General features: G+C 38.6%; 1 protein-coding gene across 2 annotated transcripts in view; it reads right to left on the bottom strand.

Moving 5' to 3' along the window:
- mfsd3 (major facilitator superfamily domain containing 3) overlaps positions 1–22,929 on the bottom strand; it is a 64,521-nt gene that overhangs the window by 40,139 nt on the left and 1,453 nt on the right. For both annotated transcript variants that reach the window (XM_061906787.1, XM_061906786.1), the window contains exon 2: positions 18,031–18,796. In XM_061906787.1, coding sequence (XP_061762771.1) covers positions 18,031–18,730 — 700 coding nt within the window. In that variant the 5' untranslated portion in view covers positions 18,731–18,796. The remainder of the gene's footprint in view (positions 1–18,030; positions 18,797–22,929) is intronic.

Raw genomic sequence — 22,929 nt, 5'->3', positions numbered from 1 at the left:
TCACTTTAAACATGCGTGCATGTTAATAATTTCCAAAAAACTGTTCACCGCCACACAGATCATGGCACCCACTCACCACAGCTCTCCTGTGCGCTCTATTCCAGTAGCCGTGCGGAAAATATGTCCACTTTTAAAATTCCAGGTACTTCATGTGGTTCGGATTTTATACATTTTTATTAGTTTCACTCATTGAACGATCAATGGATGCATTAGGATAATAATTTAAAGCTCTTTCATATTTAATTAATTGATTAAGCTTTGTAATCCTAGTTCATTTGCTACAGTTGACAAGTTGCCAATGCTAACCGTAAACTGAATTTTAAAAACGCTGAATTTTAAATACTCTAAACAAAACCTTTATTCCAAGTGGTGTGATGAGAGATGGCGTGTGGGCACGTGTTTGAACACAATGGGCCTGATTTACTAAGATCCAATACCTTTGTAATATCTACAAAGACTGAGACTGCAATTAATAACTGGTGCAGAATCCCCTATTTAAATTAGGAAATAACCAATAAGACACTTATTTATAGCCCACTTGTGGCATTTTGTTATATTTTGAAACATGCAGCAGACCATTATGTACCACATTTTATAAGCATTTTAAATGCTGTCTTGCAGTGCATCTACAACAGAACACACTTTTTTAGCGCTAAAGGTGGGTTCATGGAAGATACTGGCACTAACTGCGAGCGTACCCTGGAATGTTCCGGGCACAAGAAAATGCATATTGCAACAAGTTTTAGTTTTTTTTTTTTACATTGGTGATATGGTATTATCATTTTTATATTAAAACAGAAAAACATAATAAAAAAATAACACCAACAGCCACCAAAACACATCAATTAATTGTGTTTTAATCAGCCCCTTAAGTCATCCAGCAGCTACAAAAAATACTTTGATATTGCAGAATAGACAATATGTAAAATAAATGTAATTTTTGACAGCTTATATACGTTGACAAGCATACTTAGACCAGCGCGATGACCTCCTTTCTAGTGTGCATGCCCTTTCTAGATGTACTAAATAAGTGGTTCTCAAATGGGGGTACTTAAAGGTATGCCAAGGGGTAAGTGAGACTTTTTAAAAATATTCTAAAAATAGCAACAATTAAAAAATCCTTCATAAGTATATTTATTGAATAATACTTCAACAAAATATGAATATAAGTTCATAAACTGTGGAAAGAAATGCAACAATGCAATATTCAGTGTTGACAGCTAGATTTTTTTGTGGACATGTTCCATAAATATTGATGTTAAAGATTTCTTTTTTGTGAAGAAATGTTTAGAATTAAGTTCATGAATCCAGATGGATCTCTATTACAATCCCCAAAGAGGGCACTTTAAGTTGATGATTACTTCTATGTGTAGAAATCTTTATGTATAATTGAATCACTTGTTTATTTTTCAACAAGTTTTTAGTTATTTTTATATCTTTTTTTTCCAAATAGGTCAAAAAATACCACTACAAATGAGCAATATTTTTCAATGTTATACAATTTAATGAATCAGAAACTGATGACTTAGTGCTGTATTTTACTTCTTTATCTCTTGTTTTCAACCAAAAATGCTTTGCTCTGATTATGGGGTACTTGAATTGAAAAAATGTTCACAAGGGGTTACATCACTGAAAAAAGGTTGAGAACCACTGTACTAAATAAAGATACCAAAAAAAAGGTTGCAGAAAGGTTTCAGCCTTGATAGATCACAGTGTGTTTGTGCTCAATAATTATAATAGAATTATAAAGATCAGCATATATTCTGCATATTTATGAAGACAATCACACTAAATAGATTGCGCTCCTTGCTTTGCTCACTTAAGAAACAGAATTTTCTGTGCACCAGTTTAGTAAATCAACTTTGCGTGTCCTATCAAGTTTGCACGTGTCTGAATACACACAAACATTTCGTAGACCAGGCCCTATATGCATAACTGTCATTTTGGGGGGAAAGGTGATGACATTTCTAAGGGCCCACACATAGCCACCAGGAGCCTCTATGACAAAATTATTATGCATACACTGAACTAATATATATTCATATGAATGAATCCGAATTAAAACAAAGTTACAAGTCATACAATATTTTAATTGGGAACATTTCAATAACCCTATTGGCGCTTTCTTAAAAAAATGGTTTGGTCCTCAACACGGTTCATTCTTCCCATGGTTCTCCCTCATCGCAATTAAGTGAGTGCGAGCAAACTCCAGCAGTGTATGTTTAGCGCTGATCGGTATTTTTAGAAAGAATTTGAGACAATATCGTAATACCTATAAATGTAATCCTCAATGTCTTGACGCTGAAGTCTCTCTGTCCATTGTGTCTACGCTGGGTGCTACACTGTGAGGCAGGGAAGCAGCCGCGCTCACTTGACACACACTCCAGTACGAGGACTCTGTGAAGCATTACTGTCAACTTTACCGTTTTGCCGGGAAATCACGTATTTTGACTTGCCGATCCCGTTTTTCCCCGGATTTTGCTCTCAATGAAAAAATAATCTTGAGCAGTGTTATTGCAAGTTATCGATGTCCATTCAACTCAAGTCACTGCAACACTCGGCATCACTCGGGTCAACATGCTTTCAAGACAGCAGCGTGGCGAGTTTCAATTTAAGGGATTTTATCAAATCAACATCGCGTGAGAGATGGATTGACTTGAAAACGATGAAGAAGACATTTCTGCCTGTGTGTAAATAAATATGTTCCCAGTTACATTAGTATGAAAAAAAACGGATTTAAGAAGCTGCCATAAATTGCAATTACAACTACTTTTCTCAAGAAGCACCATCACATTCAATGTATACACATTCTGAAAGGGTATTTAGCTGCAGTGGTAATATTGTTATCTGCCACACCGCATCCTGCAGTTGACAGCTTGGTGTTCCTGTCTTAAAATTTTAAGGGTCTTTGAAAAATGTTGAGCTAAAAAGTACTGTTCTTAAAAATCCTTAAAAATATACTTTAAAAGCTTTTTTTAATATTTGTATGAGCGTCGATCTATGCATGAAACTTTAGTATTTCCAGAAACTTACTCATGTTGAGTATTTGTTTCAAAAAAACAACTTGACACGCATATTTGGGTTTGACTTTGTCTAAATTCACTTTCTGAAAAAAATGCTGCGGAATATATCGTATATCAACGTTCAGCCAAAATATATTGGGATATGAGCTTTGGTCGATATCGCCCAGCCCAAGTTAGGATGCCCATTAAATAGCACAAGTCCAGATAATACAAAAGATTTGCGCAGGACTCAAAGGATAGGAGCAGCACAGCAGTGGTCCAATCAAAAAAAACGTTTTGGTGAGAGAGTACAACTACCAAGGGTTGAAACAATTAGCCTACTTGTTCATTTATTTAATGTCTTTAACTTTACCTTTGACGTGGTGCACACTGGACACTGGAGACTACGTAAACTGTCATCTGGCCATGCTACAATCTGGACAATTCGCCAGTGTCACAGCCTGTTACACATATTTGGAGTTTGTGAGTGTTCTCCCGTGTTTAGTGTTTTAGTTCCTGTCCTGTGCTTTTATTTTGGTAGCTTTTCCATATGTGTTGGGTGTTTTCCCGAAACCACATAACTCCTGAGTTGTGAACGCCGTTCCCCGCAACGGTTTAGTGTTTTCAGTTAGGACTCTTTAATTTGCGTCTTAGCCACCATTCTTTGTTGGGACTTAAAACCCTACTGAAACCCACTACTACCCACCACGCAGTCTGATAGTTTATACACCAATGATGAAATGTTAACATTGCAACACATGCCAATACGGCTTTTTTAGTTTACCTAAATTACAATTTTTAATTTTCTTGGAAACGTCGTGTAAAGATGACGTGTACGCAGGACGTCATGCGTTTTTAGGAAGTATGAGCGCTACGCACACACACAGGTAAAAGTCGTCTGCTTTAACGGTATAATTACACAGTATTTTGGAGATCTGTGTTGCTGAATCTTTTGCAATTTGTTCAATTAATATTGGAGAAGTCACAGTAGAAAGATGGAGTTGGGAAGCTTTAGCCTTTAGCCACACACACACACTATGATTCCTTGTTTAAAATTCCCGGGGCTGAAACTTTACAATGGATCAGAGCACGGTCAAGCAGACATGGATCCCAACCGAATGTCAACCAGCAGGTTTCAGTGAGAAAATTGTGGTTAATAAGTCGGCACTTACCGGATATCAGCTGAGCTTGTGTCGTCCGTACAGCTGCCGTCGACACCCGTGAGACATGGCGTCAACACACCCGTGGACGTACACCTCCGACTATCAGGTAATATTAAACTCAGTAAAACACTAGCAACACAATAGAAAGATAAGGGATTTCCCAGAATTATCCTACTAAATGTGTTTAAAAACATCGGAATACGTCCCAATGACATTGCGTTTTTTTTTTGTTTTTTCTAGTTCGTCGCTATCAATATCCTCAAACACGAATCTTTCATCCTCGCTCAAATTAATGGGGGAATTGTCGTTTTCTCGGTCCGAATCACTGTTTTTGTTGGAGGTTCCCATTTAAATTAATGTGAATATGTGAGGAGCCCCCACACTTGCGACGTCATCATCTGCGACTTCCGGTAAAGGCGAGGCTTTTTCAGGAAGTACCAAAAGTGGCGAACTTCATCGTCGATTTTCTCTACTAAATCCTTTCAGCAAAAATATGGCAATATCGCGAAATGATCAAGTATGACACATAGAATGGACCTGCTATTCCCGTTCAAATAACAACATCTCATTTCAGTACGCCTTTAATTAATACTTATTCATGTGGGCGCTTCTCCTGCCGCACTTCTCTATGTGTGAGGGTTTTTTTTGCTGTGTTCCATCATTTTGTTTTGCAGTCTGTCAATTTTAGTTTCAGTTTTGCAATGCCTTCCCTATGCACGTTGCCTCCTCAGCTTTTCTGCATCTTGGGAGCACGCCAAATATCGCCATCATGCGACTCAATTGTCACAGCCAGTTCATTAAAAAAAAGTTGCCAGTTTGTTGTAAAGCTACAGTCTGACTGTGTGTTTCACACATATTACTCAGTAATTAATAATGACTACATAATTGCCTTTGGCTAGTTACGTTTTATTGTATTTATTTATTTACGTTTTATTTATTTATTTATCATTTATTGTGTTACGTGTGGTCTTTTAAAATGTGTTATTAGTGGGACATTAACCTGAAAACAAAAAACGCAGATTTGTTGTTTGTATTTATAGCAATATAAAATTAAAGACATTCATAATAGCTGACAGCAAAAAAGTAAAACAGACTATTGAGAATTTGGGAAAGTTTTTACACTGACTTTCATATCATAACATTACCTGCACGTAAAGAAAGGATGTTTAGCAAACTGAAACTAGTTTAAAAACTACCTCAGATTCATAACAAGTCAGATATGCAATAGCCTTGCTAGACTTGCATTTAAAAGTCAGTCGGGCCGACAATTTGACTTCAAAGATCTCATAAGCAAATTTGGTAAAAGAAAGGCTTTCTGGTGAGACTTGAACTTTAAATGAGATTAGATGAGGCTTGTTTCTGTTTTTGATTTTTGTTTTTTAACAAGGCTTTTTGTTTTACTTGGACATTTAAGTCAAATGCCACATATTTACATGTAGACTATTTTAGTTAGTTAGTTAGTTAGTTAGTTAGTTAGTGGTCAACAAAATAAACAAACAGTTGCCAGGACACTGGCAGGACACAGTTTTTTGCATTTGAGTGCCTAATTGTTAAATACAAAAAATACCCACAATGTTGCAAAATCAGTTAAATGAGAATAAGAAAACTAAATTCTGACTTACGCAAACAATTTGAGTGTATTAAACCAGGCACCGTCAAGAACACTGAAAAACAAAAATATTGAAGATGGCAATGAATGGGGTAGAAGGGCCACACCGATATCCTCTCATGGGGCCCAGAATTTCTAGTAACGGCCCTGTGTGTAACATATAGGGGGTTGGGATGTTGTTTGGATTGAGACCAGGGTAGGATCAGGGTAAGATGAGGGTGAGAGGTCGACAAGGACAGTGAGGTCAAACCCTCACATCCAATGCTGCAGCTTAGACAAAAGAGCTGGCAGAGCAGTAGAGATCAGCAAGGGCACTCAGTCACTCTGCACAACAATATTATCACTCCTGGCCCAGAGCTTAGTAAACAAAGACAGGTTCATGCATATGACATGTTTGAGTAGAACGCATATTTCTCCCTTTGGGCTCTTAAGGACTCAGAAACCTCTGCACACACATCACTTTCACAATATTCTACATGAATATTAGTCCGTTGGCACAAGTGTCCACATAAAGACATGATTAAATCACTGCAGATCTGTCTCTCTGACCCTCAGGCTCCAAAATTTGGGTAACAATATTATGTTGTAGATTAGTGGGGTTTGTCACCCATTGTAAGCCTATAAGACAAGCAAAGAAGTTAAATTGTCTACTTCCATCATTTTTTCTACCGCTTGTCCCTTTTCAGGGTCGCAGGGGGTTCTGGAGCCTATGTCAGCTGCATTTACTGTCATATTCTCCTGGTCAAATGAAAAGTCACAAAGATCAACTCGGCAATCCCGATCAATGGGTAGGCGATCACTGGTTTAGGGTTTTAAAAATAGGCTTTTTAATAAATATCTGTTTATGAGCGTGTTCATTATTTGCAGTTTAATGTCTATCGGGGGGTCTTGGAATGGAACCCCCAAAAATAGCTGGGATCTAATATATTAAAATATAGACAAAGACAAAATTACAGCAATAAGTATAAATAAATATATATTAATGCTAGTTCATTTAATGTTAAGCATAACATAAGATTTATATTTAGGATTTTTTTTTTTGTTATTTTGCAAATTGGTTAAAATGATTAAATATTAGCTTAAAGTGTACTTGGAGGACAGGTGGTGACGAATCCAGGCCGAAACAGTTTATGACCACCACACAAGCAATAATGGATTTCTTTGTCGTTAAAAGGTGGGCAACATATTTAAGACACACTTTATTTTTTACGTATGTGGTCAATGATGTAAGAATGACATGCACCAGCACAGTATGATTCTACATGGTTAAATGTGTTTATCTCTATGCTCATGTTGCTCTGTCTCTCTCAGGGCACCATGTGGTGCTTGTTCATTAATTCATCCCCTCCATCAGCCTCCATCGCTGCAAGTCCTTTTCCCCTCTGGAAAATATCCTCCTGTCTCTATAAGTTTCTCTCCTCCCCCACTACCATCCTCCACTAAAAACAGGAGTATGGACTATTATTTGATGCAATTCTCCTCATACTAATTGTGAATTTGAGTTGTTGAAATTAGTTAAAAAATATTACTTAAATGTATTTTTTATTTAATTCACTCAATTGAAGAACATTAAACTATGTACAACATACTTTCCTTAAAGGGGAACTGCACTTTATTTAAAATGTTGCCTATTGTTCACAATCATTATGAAAGACATGACGATGGATGTTATTTATTTTTTTGCATTCTAAATATTAAATAAAAACGATCAAAAGTCTGCTTACAATAGAGCCTATGGTAACTCCCCAATTCCACCTACAAAGCTCTTTAAAAAAAAATTCAAACACCTATTGATGTTTTATATACAAGATGTAAGTATATATGTAATGTGGTCACGGGCACATTTATAATAACATTGATTGTAAACGATTGGCAAAATTCCCCCAAAAAAGGCACTTCCCCTTTAAAGGGGAGCTGTACTTTTTTAAAATTTAGTCCATCATTCACGATCCCTTTTAGCAGAAATGTCTTTCTCTTTTCCGAGCATTCTAAATAGTGAAAATGTTGAGCAAGAGGTTGCTGACAATGTAAAGTTTGATCTATTTTACCAAAAAAAAAAAACTAAAACATCCAAAAGCTCCATTATGGTTTCATATACATGTTGTAAGTATGTATGCAATGTAGTAATAGGCACATCAGTAATAAGTAGGCCTAGGCAAAATGGCCTAAAAGTTAAATATTATATTTTTTCACAAAAACTTAGATTTTCCGATATTTCTCCCTACTTTTTAAAGAAACCATTGAATACAAATGACAGGGATAATTCAAAACAATTTGTTTTTCTTTTAATTGATCAAAAACAGGTAGTTGTATGACACTACTTACACTGCATCTTACTCCAAGCAAATTTTAATTGTATTTTTTTGTTTGTTTTTAGACTACACATAAATTTGTACTTTTTATGGAATAATTTTTGAAGAACTAAAATAAGCGCTTCCTCGGTGAAGCAATTCTTCTGTATTGAATAAAATACTTCTGTTAACAAAATTTTGCATTGCACATAAATAATAATCTTCAACATTGAGATTAATAATGTTAAAACTTAAAACTTTAGTCTTGAATAAAATACTAATGTAGAATTATACATCATACGCAAATAAATAAATAAGTAAAACATTGAAAAGACTAAAAAACAGTTTTAGTAAATGGATAAACGCAGCCTTCATTCACAGATCTTGGCAATGTGCAGAGCGACTGCTTTAGTAATTGTTTTCCACTGTGCTTGTTTCTCATCATAAATACCTGGTTTAAATGATTCCACCACAGTAAGATGCATTTTAACTGGAGTTTGTTTGTTATTACGGTCTTGTTCGGCTGGTAGAGTTGCATTTTCCGCACGCGACAGGAAGCTCCGGACTTAGGTACTGGAAAAAGTTTACTTTGCTGCCACTTTTTTGAATAAACTTTGCACCATGCAGTTATTTGTTCCATGCCTGTTGCCGAAAAACCAAAGTACTGAAAACACTTTTATTTTCTTTGAAATATAGGTTTTGCTCTTTTTATAACGTTTTGAATTAGCCATGTTTTTAATCTCTGCTCAGGAAGTAAGGAGGCAGGGGCAAAAAGTATGCTGGAGCAAGAGAAAAAATAATTTTATATATATATATATATATATATATATATATATATATATATATATATATATATATATATATATATATATACATATATATAATTTAAAGACAAAAAAATAAATATATATATATATATTAAAATTGTTTGTCTATATATATATATATATATATATATATACATACACATATATATATAATTTTTTTGTCTGGTGGTCTGCAAAAAAAAAAAAACTTGAACTTATCAACAAATTAGAAATGACCCCGGGCCTAATAACATGTAATATTTACAGAATTTTGGTCAATTTAAGCAATACCAAAACTTCTTTTCTGGGCACATTTATTTCACAGGGAACATGGCAAAGAACGCTCTAACAATAACATCTAAGTGTTCTGTGTTTGCTACTGCTAATCATGGCAGACTTTGTAAGCGACAACAATGACTACTTCGGGACGAATGAGGACACAGAAATTTTTGAAGCCTGAATATATGGAGAATAGGCTATTGCTTATAGCAGCTGAGTGGGCAATAAAAGAGGGGGGAAAAGTTGTAGTAGACAGGGACCGGGAGAGTCAGGACTGGCATGACTTTGTGGCGAAATGTAGAGCTTGCCAAGCTATGCCGAGGAGAAATTGAGTGCGCCTGCTGCACACAGCGCTACATTGATGGAAAGGCTTTGTGTACCTGCCGAGAAGGACACTGCTTAAGAGACTGCATCACAAAGAACAATAAAGTGTTTGTGCTAACAAACCCAGTGGTAAAAATGTTTTCCATCTAACCAAAATCAACTAGAAAGACGAACAAAAGTCATTCAAGTAAGTCAACATGATATTAATTCTGAAATATGGAGCCCACACAGAAGTGCTTGATATAACAGTTGTATACACAGTCGAGGTAGATGTGTACAAACAAAACATGAAACATGGGCTAATATTTTACAGATAATGTTTTTCTTTTAGTAGTAATTCTTATGATTTTTGTTTTTCAGTCTGTACAGTCTGATGTCATATCGCATTGATTTGTGAATGAGTGGTAAAGCACTGTCACTATACAAGAAAAGTAATTTGTCCTTTTTTGCTTCCACAATAACAATGTCGCTATAGCTTTGGGAATAATTTGGAAGTTTTACGGTGGAAGTGGGGGGTTTATAGGCGGAATAGATGACTCCCCACGACTCCTTTAGCCACCATTTACTAGCAGTTTTTTACTATTTAGAACACACAAGAGAGAAGGATGTGTGTTCTTGTCTCACCTAAGGATTGTGAATGATGGCCAAAATAATTTTTCAAAAGTGCAGTGCATGAATAATTATCAGCAATCAGACAGTAATGTAATATAATTGTCAATAGTATAATTCAGTATATTTTGACTATTAGCTGCAAATGAAAATGTGATGAATGTAATTTGAGAGTGGCACATTTATTCCGTGCTAGCTGCTAAAATGTGGCATTATATCCTAATTCTGAATGGATTTTTTTAACCAGCAATTAACTCTTCATCTACCTTTATTATCCACATTAACAATTTTTCAAAGAAACAGCCTCTTAATGTCACATGTAGGGGATATAAGGATGCTAAACAAACCTACAGTATTTAGTTTAACCGTTGTGCACCCCTTGGGCCCAAAACAGGCATCATATGTATTTCTTAAGTGATATGATCAGTCTTAAGGTAAATATGATCAGTCTGAAGGATAGCGATGTGAACATTTTTAAATGTGACATTGTTAGAAGACGATACAGAAACTATCAACCCTTTCTTTTTAGAAATCTTTCGGCACCATTGTCTCCCATTAGCAGCTTTCTTCTTTTTTTTAACAAACTGTTATGCTTGCATATTATTACGCTTTTTCAATGAAAACTGAATCAATCTCATTCTTGTCAAAAGAAAAATAAGAAAATAAGGTTTTGGCGTAATTGTGCCCCTTAGTCACCAAATGGCGCCAAAATAACTAACAACACAATTCTCAGAGCTTGAGAATGAGTTAAACTGACATTAAACCACTGAAATACAATTAAAATGATCTTGGGCAGTTATGTATAACAAGGCAGATACCCATAAAAAATCTGGGTATTATCTTCGACCCAACTCTCTCCTTTGAGTCACACATTAAAAGCGTTACTAAAACGGCCTTCTTTCATCTCCGTAATATCGCTAAAATTCGCTCCATTTTGTCCACTAGAGACGCTGAGATCATTATCCATGCGTTTGTTACGTCTCGCCTTGATTACTGTAACGTATTATTTTCGGGTCTCCCCATGTCTAGCATTAAAAGATTACAGTTGGTAAAAAATGCGGCTGCTAGACTTTTGACAAGAACAAGAAAGTTTGATCCCATTACGCCTATACTGGCTCACCTGCACTGGCTTCCTGTGCACTTAAGATGTGACTTTAAGGTTTTACTACTTACGTATAAAAAACTAGACCGTCTAGTTCCATCCTATCTTGCCGATTGTATTGTACCATATGTCCCGGCAAGAAATCTGCGTTCAAAAGATTCCGGCTTATTAGTGATTCCTAGAGCCCAAAAAAAGTCTGCGGGCTATAGAGCGTTTTCTATTCGGGCTCCAGTACTCTGGAATGCCCTCTCGGTAATAGTTCGAGATGCTACCTCAGTAGAAGCATTTAAGTCTCACCTTAAAACTCATCTGTATACTCTAGCCTTTAACTAGACCTCCTTTTTAGACCAGTTGATCTGCCGCTTCTTTTCTTTTTTCTCCTATGTCCCCCCCCTCCCTTGTGGAGGGGGTCCGGTCCGATGACCATGGATGAAGTACTGGCTGTCCAGAGTCGAGACCCAGGATGGACCGCTCGTCGGGACCCCGGATGGACCGCTCGCCTGTGTATCGGTTGGGGACATCTCTACGCTGCTGATCCGACTCCGCTTGGGATGGTATCCTGTGGACGGGACTCTCGCTGCTGTCTTGGATCCGCTTGAACTGAACTCTCGCGGCTGTGTTGGAGCCACTATGGATTGAACTTTCACAGTATCATGTTAGACCCGCTCGACATCCATTGCTTTCGGTCCCCTAGAGGGGGCGGGGTTGCCCACATCTGAGGTCCTCTCCAAAGTTTCTCATAGTCAGCATTGTCACTGGCGTCCCACTGGGTGTGAATTTTCCTTGCCCTTTTGTGGGTTCTTCCGAGGATGTCGTAGTCGTAATGGTTTGTGCAGTCCTTTGAGACATTTGTGATTTGGGGCTATATAAATAAACATTGATTGATTGATTGATTGATTTATATATATATATATATATATATATATATATATATATATATATATATATATATATATATATATATATATATATATATATATATATATATAAAACACTTGTGTGAACTTAAACTTAATGGAGTAGTTTCTGTTTTCTCTCTCATTCTACTTCATTAGGTACTGTAAAAATAATATTTTTATCTACGTGTCTACTGTATCAAAATCAACGGTTTGCCATAAATTATTGACCTATTCTGTAATTATCCTACCTCAAATATTCCACACTGCAACTTTTTGTTGTTGTTGAAATATTGTATATTTTGCCAGTTGACATATTTGACAAAAAGACCATAAAACATAAAAACAATTAAAACCTTGTATCAAAACATAGATTTAAAGGCCTACTGAAATGAGATTTTCTTATTTAAACGGGGATAGCAGGTCCATTCTATGTGTCATACTTGATCATTTCGTGATATTGCCTTATTTTTCCTGAAAGGATATAGTCGAGAACATCGACGATAAAGTTCGCAACTTTTGGTCGCTAATAAAAAAGCCTTGCCTTTTACCGGAAGTAGCAGACAATGTGCGCGTGACGTCACGGGTTGTAGGGCTCCTCACATCCTCACATTGTTTACAATCATAGCCAGCAGCAGCTAGAGCTATTCGGACCGAGAATGCGACAATTTCCCCATTAATTTGAGCGAGGATGAAAGATTCGTGGATAAGGAAATTTAGAGTGAAGGACTAGAAAAAAAAAAAAAAGTAAAAAAAAAGTTAAAAATTGAAAAAAAAAAGGCGATTGCAGTGGGAGCGATTCAGATATTATTAGACACATTTACTACGATAATTCTGGAAAATCCCTGATCTGCCTATTGTGTTGCTAGTGTTTTAGTGAGATTAAATAGTACCTGAAAGTCGGATGGGTGTGGCCACGCCCGCCAGAGTCTCTGAGGGAAGTCACGTAGCTGCAGCAGGACGGAAGCTCCGCTGATGTCTCCGGTAAGAGCCGACTTATTACCACAATTTTTTCACCGAAAACTGCCGGTTGACATGTAGTCGGGTTCCATGTCTTGACCGCTCTGATCCATAGAAAAGCTTCACCTCCGAGAATTTTAAATAAGGAATCACCGTTTGTTTGTGTGGTTAAAGGCTAAAGCTTCCCAACTCCATCTTTCTTCTTTGACTTCTCCATTATTAATTGAACAAATTGCAAAAGATTCAGCAACACAGATGTCCAGAATACTGTGTAATTATGCGATTAAAGCAGACTACTTATAGCTTGGATCGGGCTGGAAAATAATGTCTGCTACAACCCGAGACGTCAAACACACGCGTCATCTTACCGCGACGTTTTCAAAACGACACTTCGCGGGAAATTTAAAATTGCAATTTAGTAAACTAAAAAGGCCGTATTGGCATGTGTTGCAATGTTAATATTTCATCATTGATATATAAACTATCAGACTGCGTGGTCGGTAGTAGTGGGTTTCAGTAGGCCTTTAAAGTTGTTAAAATATTTCAAGTGTTGAATGTAAAGACATATATGTTATTCCTGATTTACGACATTTTTAGGAGCGGATCCTAAGAGAAGTGCGTAAAGTCACTTGTTGTAAGTGACAGAGTTACGCAGAATAAATCAAAATTTGGCAACACCAAGCAATAAGATGTCAAGTTAAAAATGAAGTTCAATAAACACGCAGTGCTTCCCTTGTATGTGCAACTTCTAGGTACCACACGTTCCCATCATGCCCGTGGTCACTGGTGACATGGGGGTTAAAGCTCACAGCAAAGCTGCATCCAACATGGTCAACCTCAAGAGATCATTAGGGCGAGCTGAGAAGATGGGGTGTTTTTGTGTCTCGACAAAGACAATGGGGTGTTTGGGGGGGGTCCAGACTGGCAGATCACCGCTCTTATACAAACACCTACTTTGCTGCAACAAAAACAAAACGGTCTCTGGAAATTACACCTGCATGTTGGGGCCTGAAATGTTTCAAAATCCATTCTCCATACAAAGTTCATAAATATTTAGGGTTGCATTACAGTAAATTCAAGAAGTGGCACGGCTGTCAATAACCCAACTACGCAAGGTACAAATGCTTAAAACACCTAAATTATGACTGGTTGAGCGCTCCCGCGGGCTCGTGTGACAGAGAGAGTTCTGTAGGGTGGGGGGTTGCTCCCTAGACAGATTAGGGGCTCCAGCCAGCCTTCATATTTTGTCTAGCAGTGTCGTCTGTTGGGGCTCATCCGATTACAGAACAACCCAAAACACTCTCAAACACAGACACACACACAACTTAAAAACAAAAGCTCTATGCATTCTCGCACATACATAAGTGAATGCTATGCAAATGTGCACAATTACATTTCCGACACCCACATGCAGACACACATCAGAATAATGTGCTGTCTTCCATTTCAGTTTGTGAACGCTACAGACACAAAGACACTTAATCCTTATATAATCCCCTCTATGCTACCAAAGTCAGAGACATATAAACTCTCTCTCCGACACACACTCACTGAAAGGATTTTCAACTTGTTATCTTTGTTTCTCTAAGGATCTTACATGCATTCAATTAAGTATGGTTTCATTGATAGTATTGCTTTACCTTTAAAAACATTCTTTCGAACTTAATGGAAATATATCCCATTATAAACCCATGACAAGTCTGCCGGTTTCTCTAGAGCCATTACTGACCAAACTTGGAAGTTGGACAGTACAGTAACTAGACTAAAACCAGTTTTCATAGACATACAGAGACATCTAGCGGTGAGTTTGAGTCCTGCATGCAAACAGAAACTATAAGAGAGCATTCAATATGGACAAGGTACAAGAGTTCCTCAAAATGGAACCCAGCAATATTTCAGTTACAAAAAAGAAGATTTGTTTTGTTTCACCTGTTTTGCTGTTAAAATTAAATTCATTTAAGCATATTTTATTGTTGTACCATTAATTTACCATCTACTTATTAAAAAATCACAACCATATACTGTAATTGTTAAGCTAAATATACTGAGGATAAACTACTGCTTATAGAACAGAGCACAAAGAAGAGGGTGAGATGTTGGAGCAGACAAAAGCCGCGAGAGTGAGGTAAGTAAAAGTGTCTTCGACAATATACATGGGAAACTTAAGGCCAAGCTACTTCATCATAAATGGATTGCCCATCCTTCTTCCATTTCACTTCCCGACTGCCTTACCATGAATAAATACATATACAAATACTGTACATAAAAAACTAGGAAGTGAATCTTTACATACTACAAACCCTGTTTCCATATGAGTTGGGAAATTGTGTTAGTAAATATAAACGGAATACAATGATTTGCAAATCCTTTTCAAACCATATTCAATTGAATGCACTACAAAGACAAGATATCTTGACGTTCAAACTCATAATTTTTTTTTTTTTTTGCAAATAAATGATAAATGATAAATGGGTTGTACTTGTATAGCGCTTTTCTACCTTCAAGGTACTCAAAGCGCTTTGACACTACTTCCACATTTACCCATTCACACACACATTCACACACTGATGGAGGGAGCTGCCATGCAAGGCGCCAACCAGCACCCATCAGGAGCAAGGGTGAAGTGTCTTGCTCAGGACACAACGGACGTGAAGAGGTTGGTTCTAGGTGGGATTTGAACCAGTCACCCTCGGGTTGCGCACGGCCACTCTCCCACTGCGCCACGCCGTCCCTTAAATAGTAATTAACTTAGAATTTCACGGTTGCATCACGTGCCAAAGTAGTTTGGAAAGGACACGTTCACCACTGTGTTACATCACCTTTTCTTTTAACAATACTCAATAAACGTTTGGGAACTGAGGAAACTAATTGTTGAAGCTTTGAAAGTGGAATTCTTTCACATTCTTGTTTTATGTAGAGCTTCAGTCGTTCAACAGTCCGGGGTCTCTGCTGTCGTATTTTACGCTTCATAATGTGCCACACATTTTCGATGGGAGACAGGTCTGGACTGCAGGCGGGCCAGGAAAGTACCCGCACTCTTTTTTTATGAAGCCACGCTGTTGTAACACTTGTCTTGCTGAAATAAGCAGGACCGTCCATGATAACGTTGCTTGGATGACAACACATGTTGCTCCAAAATTTGTATGGACCTTTCAGCATTAATGGTGCCTTCACAGATGTGTAAGTTACCCATGCCTTGGGCACTAATACACCCCCATACCATCACAGATGCTGGCTTTTGAACTTTGCGCCTATAACAATTCGAATGGTTATTTTCCTCTTTGTTCTGGAGGACACCACGTCCTCTGTTTCAAAATATAATTTGAAATGTGGACTCGTCAGACAACCGAACACCTTTGCAACAGTCCATCCAAGGTGAGCTAGGGCCCAGCCAAGCCGGCGGCGTTTCAGGATATTGTTGATAAATGGGTTTGGCTTTGCATAGTAGAGATGCACTTACAGATGCAGCGACCAACTGTAGTTACTGACAGTGGTTTTATGAAGTGTTCCTGAGCCCATGTGGTGATATCCTTTACACACTGATGTCGGTTTTTGATGCAGTACCGCCTGAGGGATCAAAAGTCCGTAATATCATTGCTTACGTGCAGGGATTCTCTGAACTTTTTGATGATTTAACAGGCCGTAGATGGTAAAATCCCTAAATTTCTTGCAATAGCTCGTTGAGAAATGTTGTTCTAAAACTGTTTGACAATTTGCTTACAAATTGGTGACGCTCGCCCCATCCTTGTTTGTGAATTACTGAGCATTTCATGGAAGCTGCTTTTATACCCAATCAGTGCACCCAACTGTACCCAATTACCCTGCACACCTGTGGGATTTTCCATATAAGGGTTTGATGAGCATTCCTCAACTTTATCAGTATTTATTGCCACTTTTCCCAACTTCTTTGTGTTCCTGGCATCAAATTCTAAAGTTAATGATTATTTGCCCCCTAATTTTTTTTATCAGTTTGAACATCAAATATGTTGTCTTTGTAGCATATTCAACTGAATATGGGTTGAAAATGATTTGCAAATCATTGTATTCCGTTTATATTTACATCTAACACAATTTCCCAACTCATATGGAAACGGGGTTTGTACATCATCCAGAAGGCTTAGTGCCGTAGACAGAAACCATAAGTCAGTATGAGTTGCATGGAAGGACAACAATTGTGCCATTTGATCAATTAACACTTAGTATATTGTTAAACTTATTTTATTGTAGGCTACCTGGAGACACTACATACAGAGATGAATATAAATATGACAACATATTCAGTGAAGAATAATGCCATCATTTTCTTCGCCCTGTGATTTTTACCGGCAACATTTAGAATACATCCATCCATCCATCCATCCATTTTCTACCGCTTATTCCCTTTTGGGGTCGCGGGGGGCGCTGGCGCCTAACTCAGCTACAATCGGGCAGAAGGCGGGGTACACTCTGGACAAGTCGCCACCTCATCGCAGGGCCAACACAGATAGACAGACAACTTTCACACTCACATTCACACACTAGGGCCAATTTTAGTGTTGCCAATCAACCTATCCCCAGGTGCATGTCTTTGGAAGTGGGAGGAAGCCGGAGTACCCGGAGGGAACCCATGCATTCACGGGGAGAACATGCAAACTCCACACAGAAAGATCCCGAGCCTGGATTTGAACCCAGGACTGCAGGAACTTCGTATTGTGAGGCAGACGCACTAACCCCTCTGCCACCGTGAAGCCCATTTAGAATACACTACTCATTAAATTGCACCAGACATATTAGGTATATTTGCACAAAGCATTAGATCGGTATCATCAATAACAGCCTGAATTTTACGAAAAACAAATCAGTGGTATCGCACATCACTATGTGGTACAGGTTGAATTTGCTTGGATTGAGCAGGTTTACCTAATGCTGTACCAAGTGATTGCATCACATCTTGGTATTGTTGTAATATTCATTTTTATTTATACATACTTTTTTATCAATCAGACTCACCCAGTTTGTATGTGAGCACGTAGAGGACCGTCCAAGTAGTGCCGGGGACTGCCAGCATCTTCCTCCACACACTCCATGGCCTCATAGCATCAACTACCTGTCCTCCTCTTTTGCCACCATCCGCCTGCTGGCCCCTCAAAGTTTCCTCATCCAACACAGGAGCTCCCCAAACAAACAGGGCCACACCTGCATACACGAAAGTTAGCAGCAAAAACATCCAACTCCACCCGGCCACGTCAATCACAGCCAGCAGCCCGCCTCCGGCAAACAACGATCCAGCTTTGTAGCCCACAACTTGGGCTGTGTTACCCAATCCCAGCTCCCCGCGACCTTTCAACAGCCCCACGGCTGCACCATCCACTGCAATGTCTTGAACGGAGGCCAGGGTGTTCATGGCAAGCAGGGTCCCTGCTACTCCCCAAATGTGCATCTCTGGAGCAAGAGCAGAACTGAAGAGGCATGTCAGTGCCAGTCCAGACACTGTCGCCACCAGCCAGCGGCGCTTTGTGCCAATCCTGTCGACCAAAGGAGCCCAAAGCACCTTGAGGACCCATGGGAAATAGAGGATCTTGGTGAAGCCAATACGTGTCAGGGAATGGCCAGCTCCACGCAGGTAGACAGGTAGCAGGGAGGACTGCAGACCGTAGGGGATACCCTGGACAAAGTACAGCAGGCCCAAGAAGACTAGTTTGTCATTCATGATCTAGCGCCGAACTTGCTGTGGTCCATTGGTCACGTTGTTGTCATGGTTTGGATTGGGGAGGACCTGAAATGGAAAGAGTCACATCAATCAATCAAAGTTTATTTATATAGCCCTAACACAAGAGTTTTTCACCTCCCTGATACCTAAGTACTTGTCAAACTACTTCCATAACGTAAATGACCGCCATAACGACAACAACAAAGGGAGCTCCACAAACAATGTTAAACCTAGATTCCGATCTAACAAAGGTCTTAACTCATTCTCCTTCTATGCCACATCAATATGGAACGCACTCCCAACAGGTGTAAAATAAATTGCATCTCAATCCTCCTTCAAAACCTCACTAAAAGAACACCTGCAGGCAACTCCAACCCTAGACTAACTGATGGTGATGCTGTGGTTTTCAGTCAAGGATTTTGAGCGATTGTTTGTGCAAAATTTCCAATGGCCTCACAGTCATTTTGTTTGCCTGCGACCAACATGTTATACAATAATAAAAACGAGACATAATCATTGCATTAAAATAAGTTTGAGCTGCCTCCAGAGTTAACAAATTCCTGATACATTTGAACGTTTTTATGTTGTATTTAAGACTCTGGGACATCTGTCTGATATGTTTTTTAAAGCCAAGTGTTGGGTCTAAAATGACACCCAGGTAACGATATTCACTAACATTTTGTATTATCTCCTTATTAACCGTTATATTTGGAAAGGATGACATTTTATATTTGTTTACAAAATACATTGTTGCCGTTTTCTTAATGTTTAATGTAAGCCATCTTGCCACCTTCTCCATGGCTGCTGTAAGTTATCTGGCAACCGTTTCAGCGTCTTTTCCCCAAGCATAAATAACCGTGTGATCTGCATACATTTGGATACTCACATACAGATGGCAGGTCATTTATGTACATGCAGTAAAGAAGAGGGCCGATATTAGAGCCCTGTGGCTGGCCGATATGAGTTGCAGTGAAAATGGATGTTGTGTTATCAATACGGACACATTGGATCCGACCAGATAGATATGACATAATCCAGGCCAGAGTATCTGTCGACAGTTTAAAAGTTGTTAATTTTGTAAGTAACGTGGGCTGACTGACTGTATAGAATGCCTTGCGGAGGTCTAAGAATAATGCTCCAACTACACCTCCATTGTCAAGGTTTGGTGTGATTGCTTCAAATAGAAGGCAACATGCAGTTTCGGTCGAGTGATTTGCCTGAAACCCAAACTGCATGGGATGTAGGAGATCTTCATAGTCAAAATGATCTGTGAATTGCTCAATGATCACTTTTTCTATCGCTTTGGATATAACGGGTAGAAGGCTAATTGGTCTGTAGTTGTTGCTGTCTTGTTTATTTCCTGCTTTATGGATTGGATGATAGTGGCAGTTTTCAACGTATTAGGGAAAGTGTTTTCTGTTATTGATTTATTTATCTACATTAAAACATTCTTCTTCATATTGCATTAATATATGCTCATTTCAAACTTTCATGCAGAGAGGGAAATCACAACTAAGTCAATTTACCAAAACTGTATTTATTAAATACTCTTCATTCTATTGCGGGTGACTTTTTAAATGAAATAACAAATTAGTAGTGCTGCTACCTTTTGTAGCAACACTTCTGCTGCATACTTTGCATATTGCTGTTGCCTGCTGAATATATTCCCGCTTGAAGCCAAACCACCGCCAGATGATGGACCCCCTGCTGTTTTTTTGGGGCATTAATTGTTCTTCCTCCATTTGTGATCAGTTTCGCACCTTCTCTCTCTTGTAATGTCACTCGCACCGCTCCGCTTGCACCACCTGCCTCAGCTAACGTTAGCCATGCTGCTACCTCTCTGCTCGGCGTATGCGTATGACGCTACACGCGCGACAGTATGTGACGTATGTAAGAAGGTGGGCTTGTTTTACGTCTCTGTGAGAAGGAGAGACGAGAAGGAGTGAGAAACGCCTGTAGTGTAATGCCCGCAGCTAAAAGCAACTGCGTGAGAACGTATACTCGAATATCACGATATACTGTAGTCATTTTCTATGTCGCACAGAGGCAAACCCGCGATATATCGTTTATATCGCCCAGCCTAAATGGCAGCAACACTTTGCATCTTAATGATCGAAAAAAAGTATTTGTAAATGTCGGGCGGGCCGGATTGAAAAGCTTAACGGGCCTTGATTTGCCCAGGTCTGTCCTACGAAGTCAGACCAACACTCGTTCGATATCCGTTTCTCAGATATTATTGGTGATGACTGAAGTGCTGATATCAACCAAACCTAACACCCCCCCACCTCAAACCCCCTCCACATCCCACCCCCCGGATTGTAAATAATGTAAATAATTCAATTTACATACTCTGATGATGGTTAACTTGTGTGATGACTGTATTATGCTGATAGTATATATTTGTACCATGAATTGATTAACGTGGACCCCGACTTAAACAAGTTGAAAAACTTATTTGGGTGTTACCATTCAGTGGTCAATTGTATGGAATATGTACTGTACTGTGCAATCTACTAACAAACGTGTCAATCAATCTCAAAGGGCTGCACAAGCCACAACGACATCCTTGGCTCAAATCCCACATCAGGACAAGAAAAAACTGAACCAAGTGGGCTACAATGAGAAACCTTCAAGTGGATCTAGCATAATAGTGTGAGTCCAGTCCAAAGTGTAGTGGTTCTCAACCTTTTTTCAGTGATGTACCCGATGTGAACATTTTTTTTTATTCAAGTACCCCCTAATCAGAGCAAATCATTTTTGGTTGAAAAAAAGAGATAAAGAAGTAAAATACAGCACTATGTCATTAGTTTCTGATTTATTAAATTGTATAAAAGTGCAACATTTTGCTCATCTGTAGTGGTCTTTCTTGAACTATTTGGTAGAAAAGATACAAAAATAACTAAAAACTTGTAGAAAAATAAACATGTGATTTAATTATAAATAAAGATTTCTACACATAGAAGTAATAATCAACTTAAAGTGCCCTCTTTGGGGATTGTAATAGAGATCCATCTGGATTCATGAACTTAATTCTAAACATTTCTTCACAAAAAAAGAAATCTTTAACACCAATATTTATGGAACATGTCCACTAGAGATGCGCGGTTTGCGGTCACAACCGCGGAGTCCGCGGATAAACCGCGGGTCGGGCGGGGGACATGACGAAAAAATAGATTTTAAATAGATTCGGGCGGGTGGCGGTTAAACCACTTCGGAAATATATACTGTAATAATCCCAGGAATGTAGGCTCATAAAACTTCTTCGTTTGTCTTGTCTTTATTGCACAAGATGTAATACAACCACACAACAGCTCTCATGTCTCTAATGCTTTTCCCGGGACAACTCGAACTTTCACTTCCTGTCGATAACGTCACTTCCCTATCTGTCCCGGAAGTCCCGCCCCCCCAGCCAAAGTCATTGGCTAACACCCCGTAGCCAGCCGCTACATTATACATAGTTAAATGTTATGTTGAAGAGGTTCATTTAGCCTACTGACGTGTATTTATAAATGGTTGATTTATATAGGCTAGTAGATAAAGTGTTGTACCTCACTCTTCGATTACGCTTGCACCTCCTGGTACCCCAGCACCTCCAAAACCCTCAAATCTAGACTCCAAACATCCCAGAATAAACTAATCCGGTTACTTTTAGACCTCCACCCCAGATCACACCTCAATCCAACCCACTTCTCCAAAGTGGGCTGGCTCAGGGTGGAGGACAGAGTAAAACAACTTGCGCTGAGCCTAGTCTATAAAATTTGCTACACCTCCTTGATACCGAAGTACATGTCAAATTACTTCCTTAACGTAAATGACCGCCATAACCACAACACCAGGGGGAGCTCCACAAACCACGTTAAACCCAGATTTCGATCTAACAAAGGTCTTAACTCATTCTCTTTCTATGCCACATCAATGTGGAATGCACTTCCAACAGGTATAAAAGTAAGTGCATCTCTATATTCCTTCAAAACTGCTCTAAAACAACACCTCCAGGCAACTTCAACACTTTACTAATACCCTCCTCCATTCACATCCCATAATGTAAATAATTCAATGTACATACTATGATGATGAACTTGTGTGATGACTGTATTATGTTGATAGTATATATTTGTACCATGAATTGATTAACTGGACCCCGACTTAAACAAGTTGAAAAACTTATTCGGGTGTTACCATTTAGTGGTCAATTGTAC

This window comes from Nerophis ophidion, linkage group LG07 (assembly GCF_033978795.1).
Source record: "Nerophis ophidion isolate RoL-2023_Sa linkage group LG07, RoL_Noph_v1.0, whole genome shotgun sequence".
In the NCBI taxonomy this organism is placed as follows: domain Eukaryota; kingdom Metazoa; phylum Chordata; class Actinopteri; order Syngnathiformes; family Syngnathidae; genus Nerophis; species Nerophis ophidion.
Note: the sequence above shows the minus strand (reverse complement) of the source record. Positions and strands in the feature narration are given on the sequence as shown.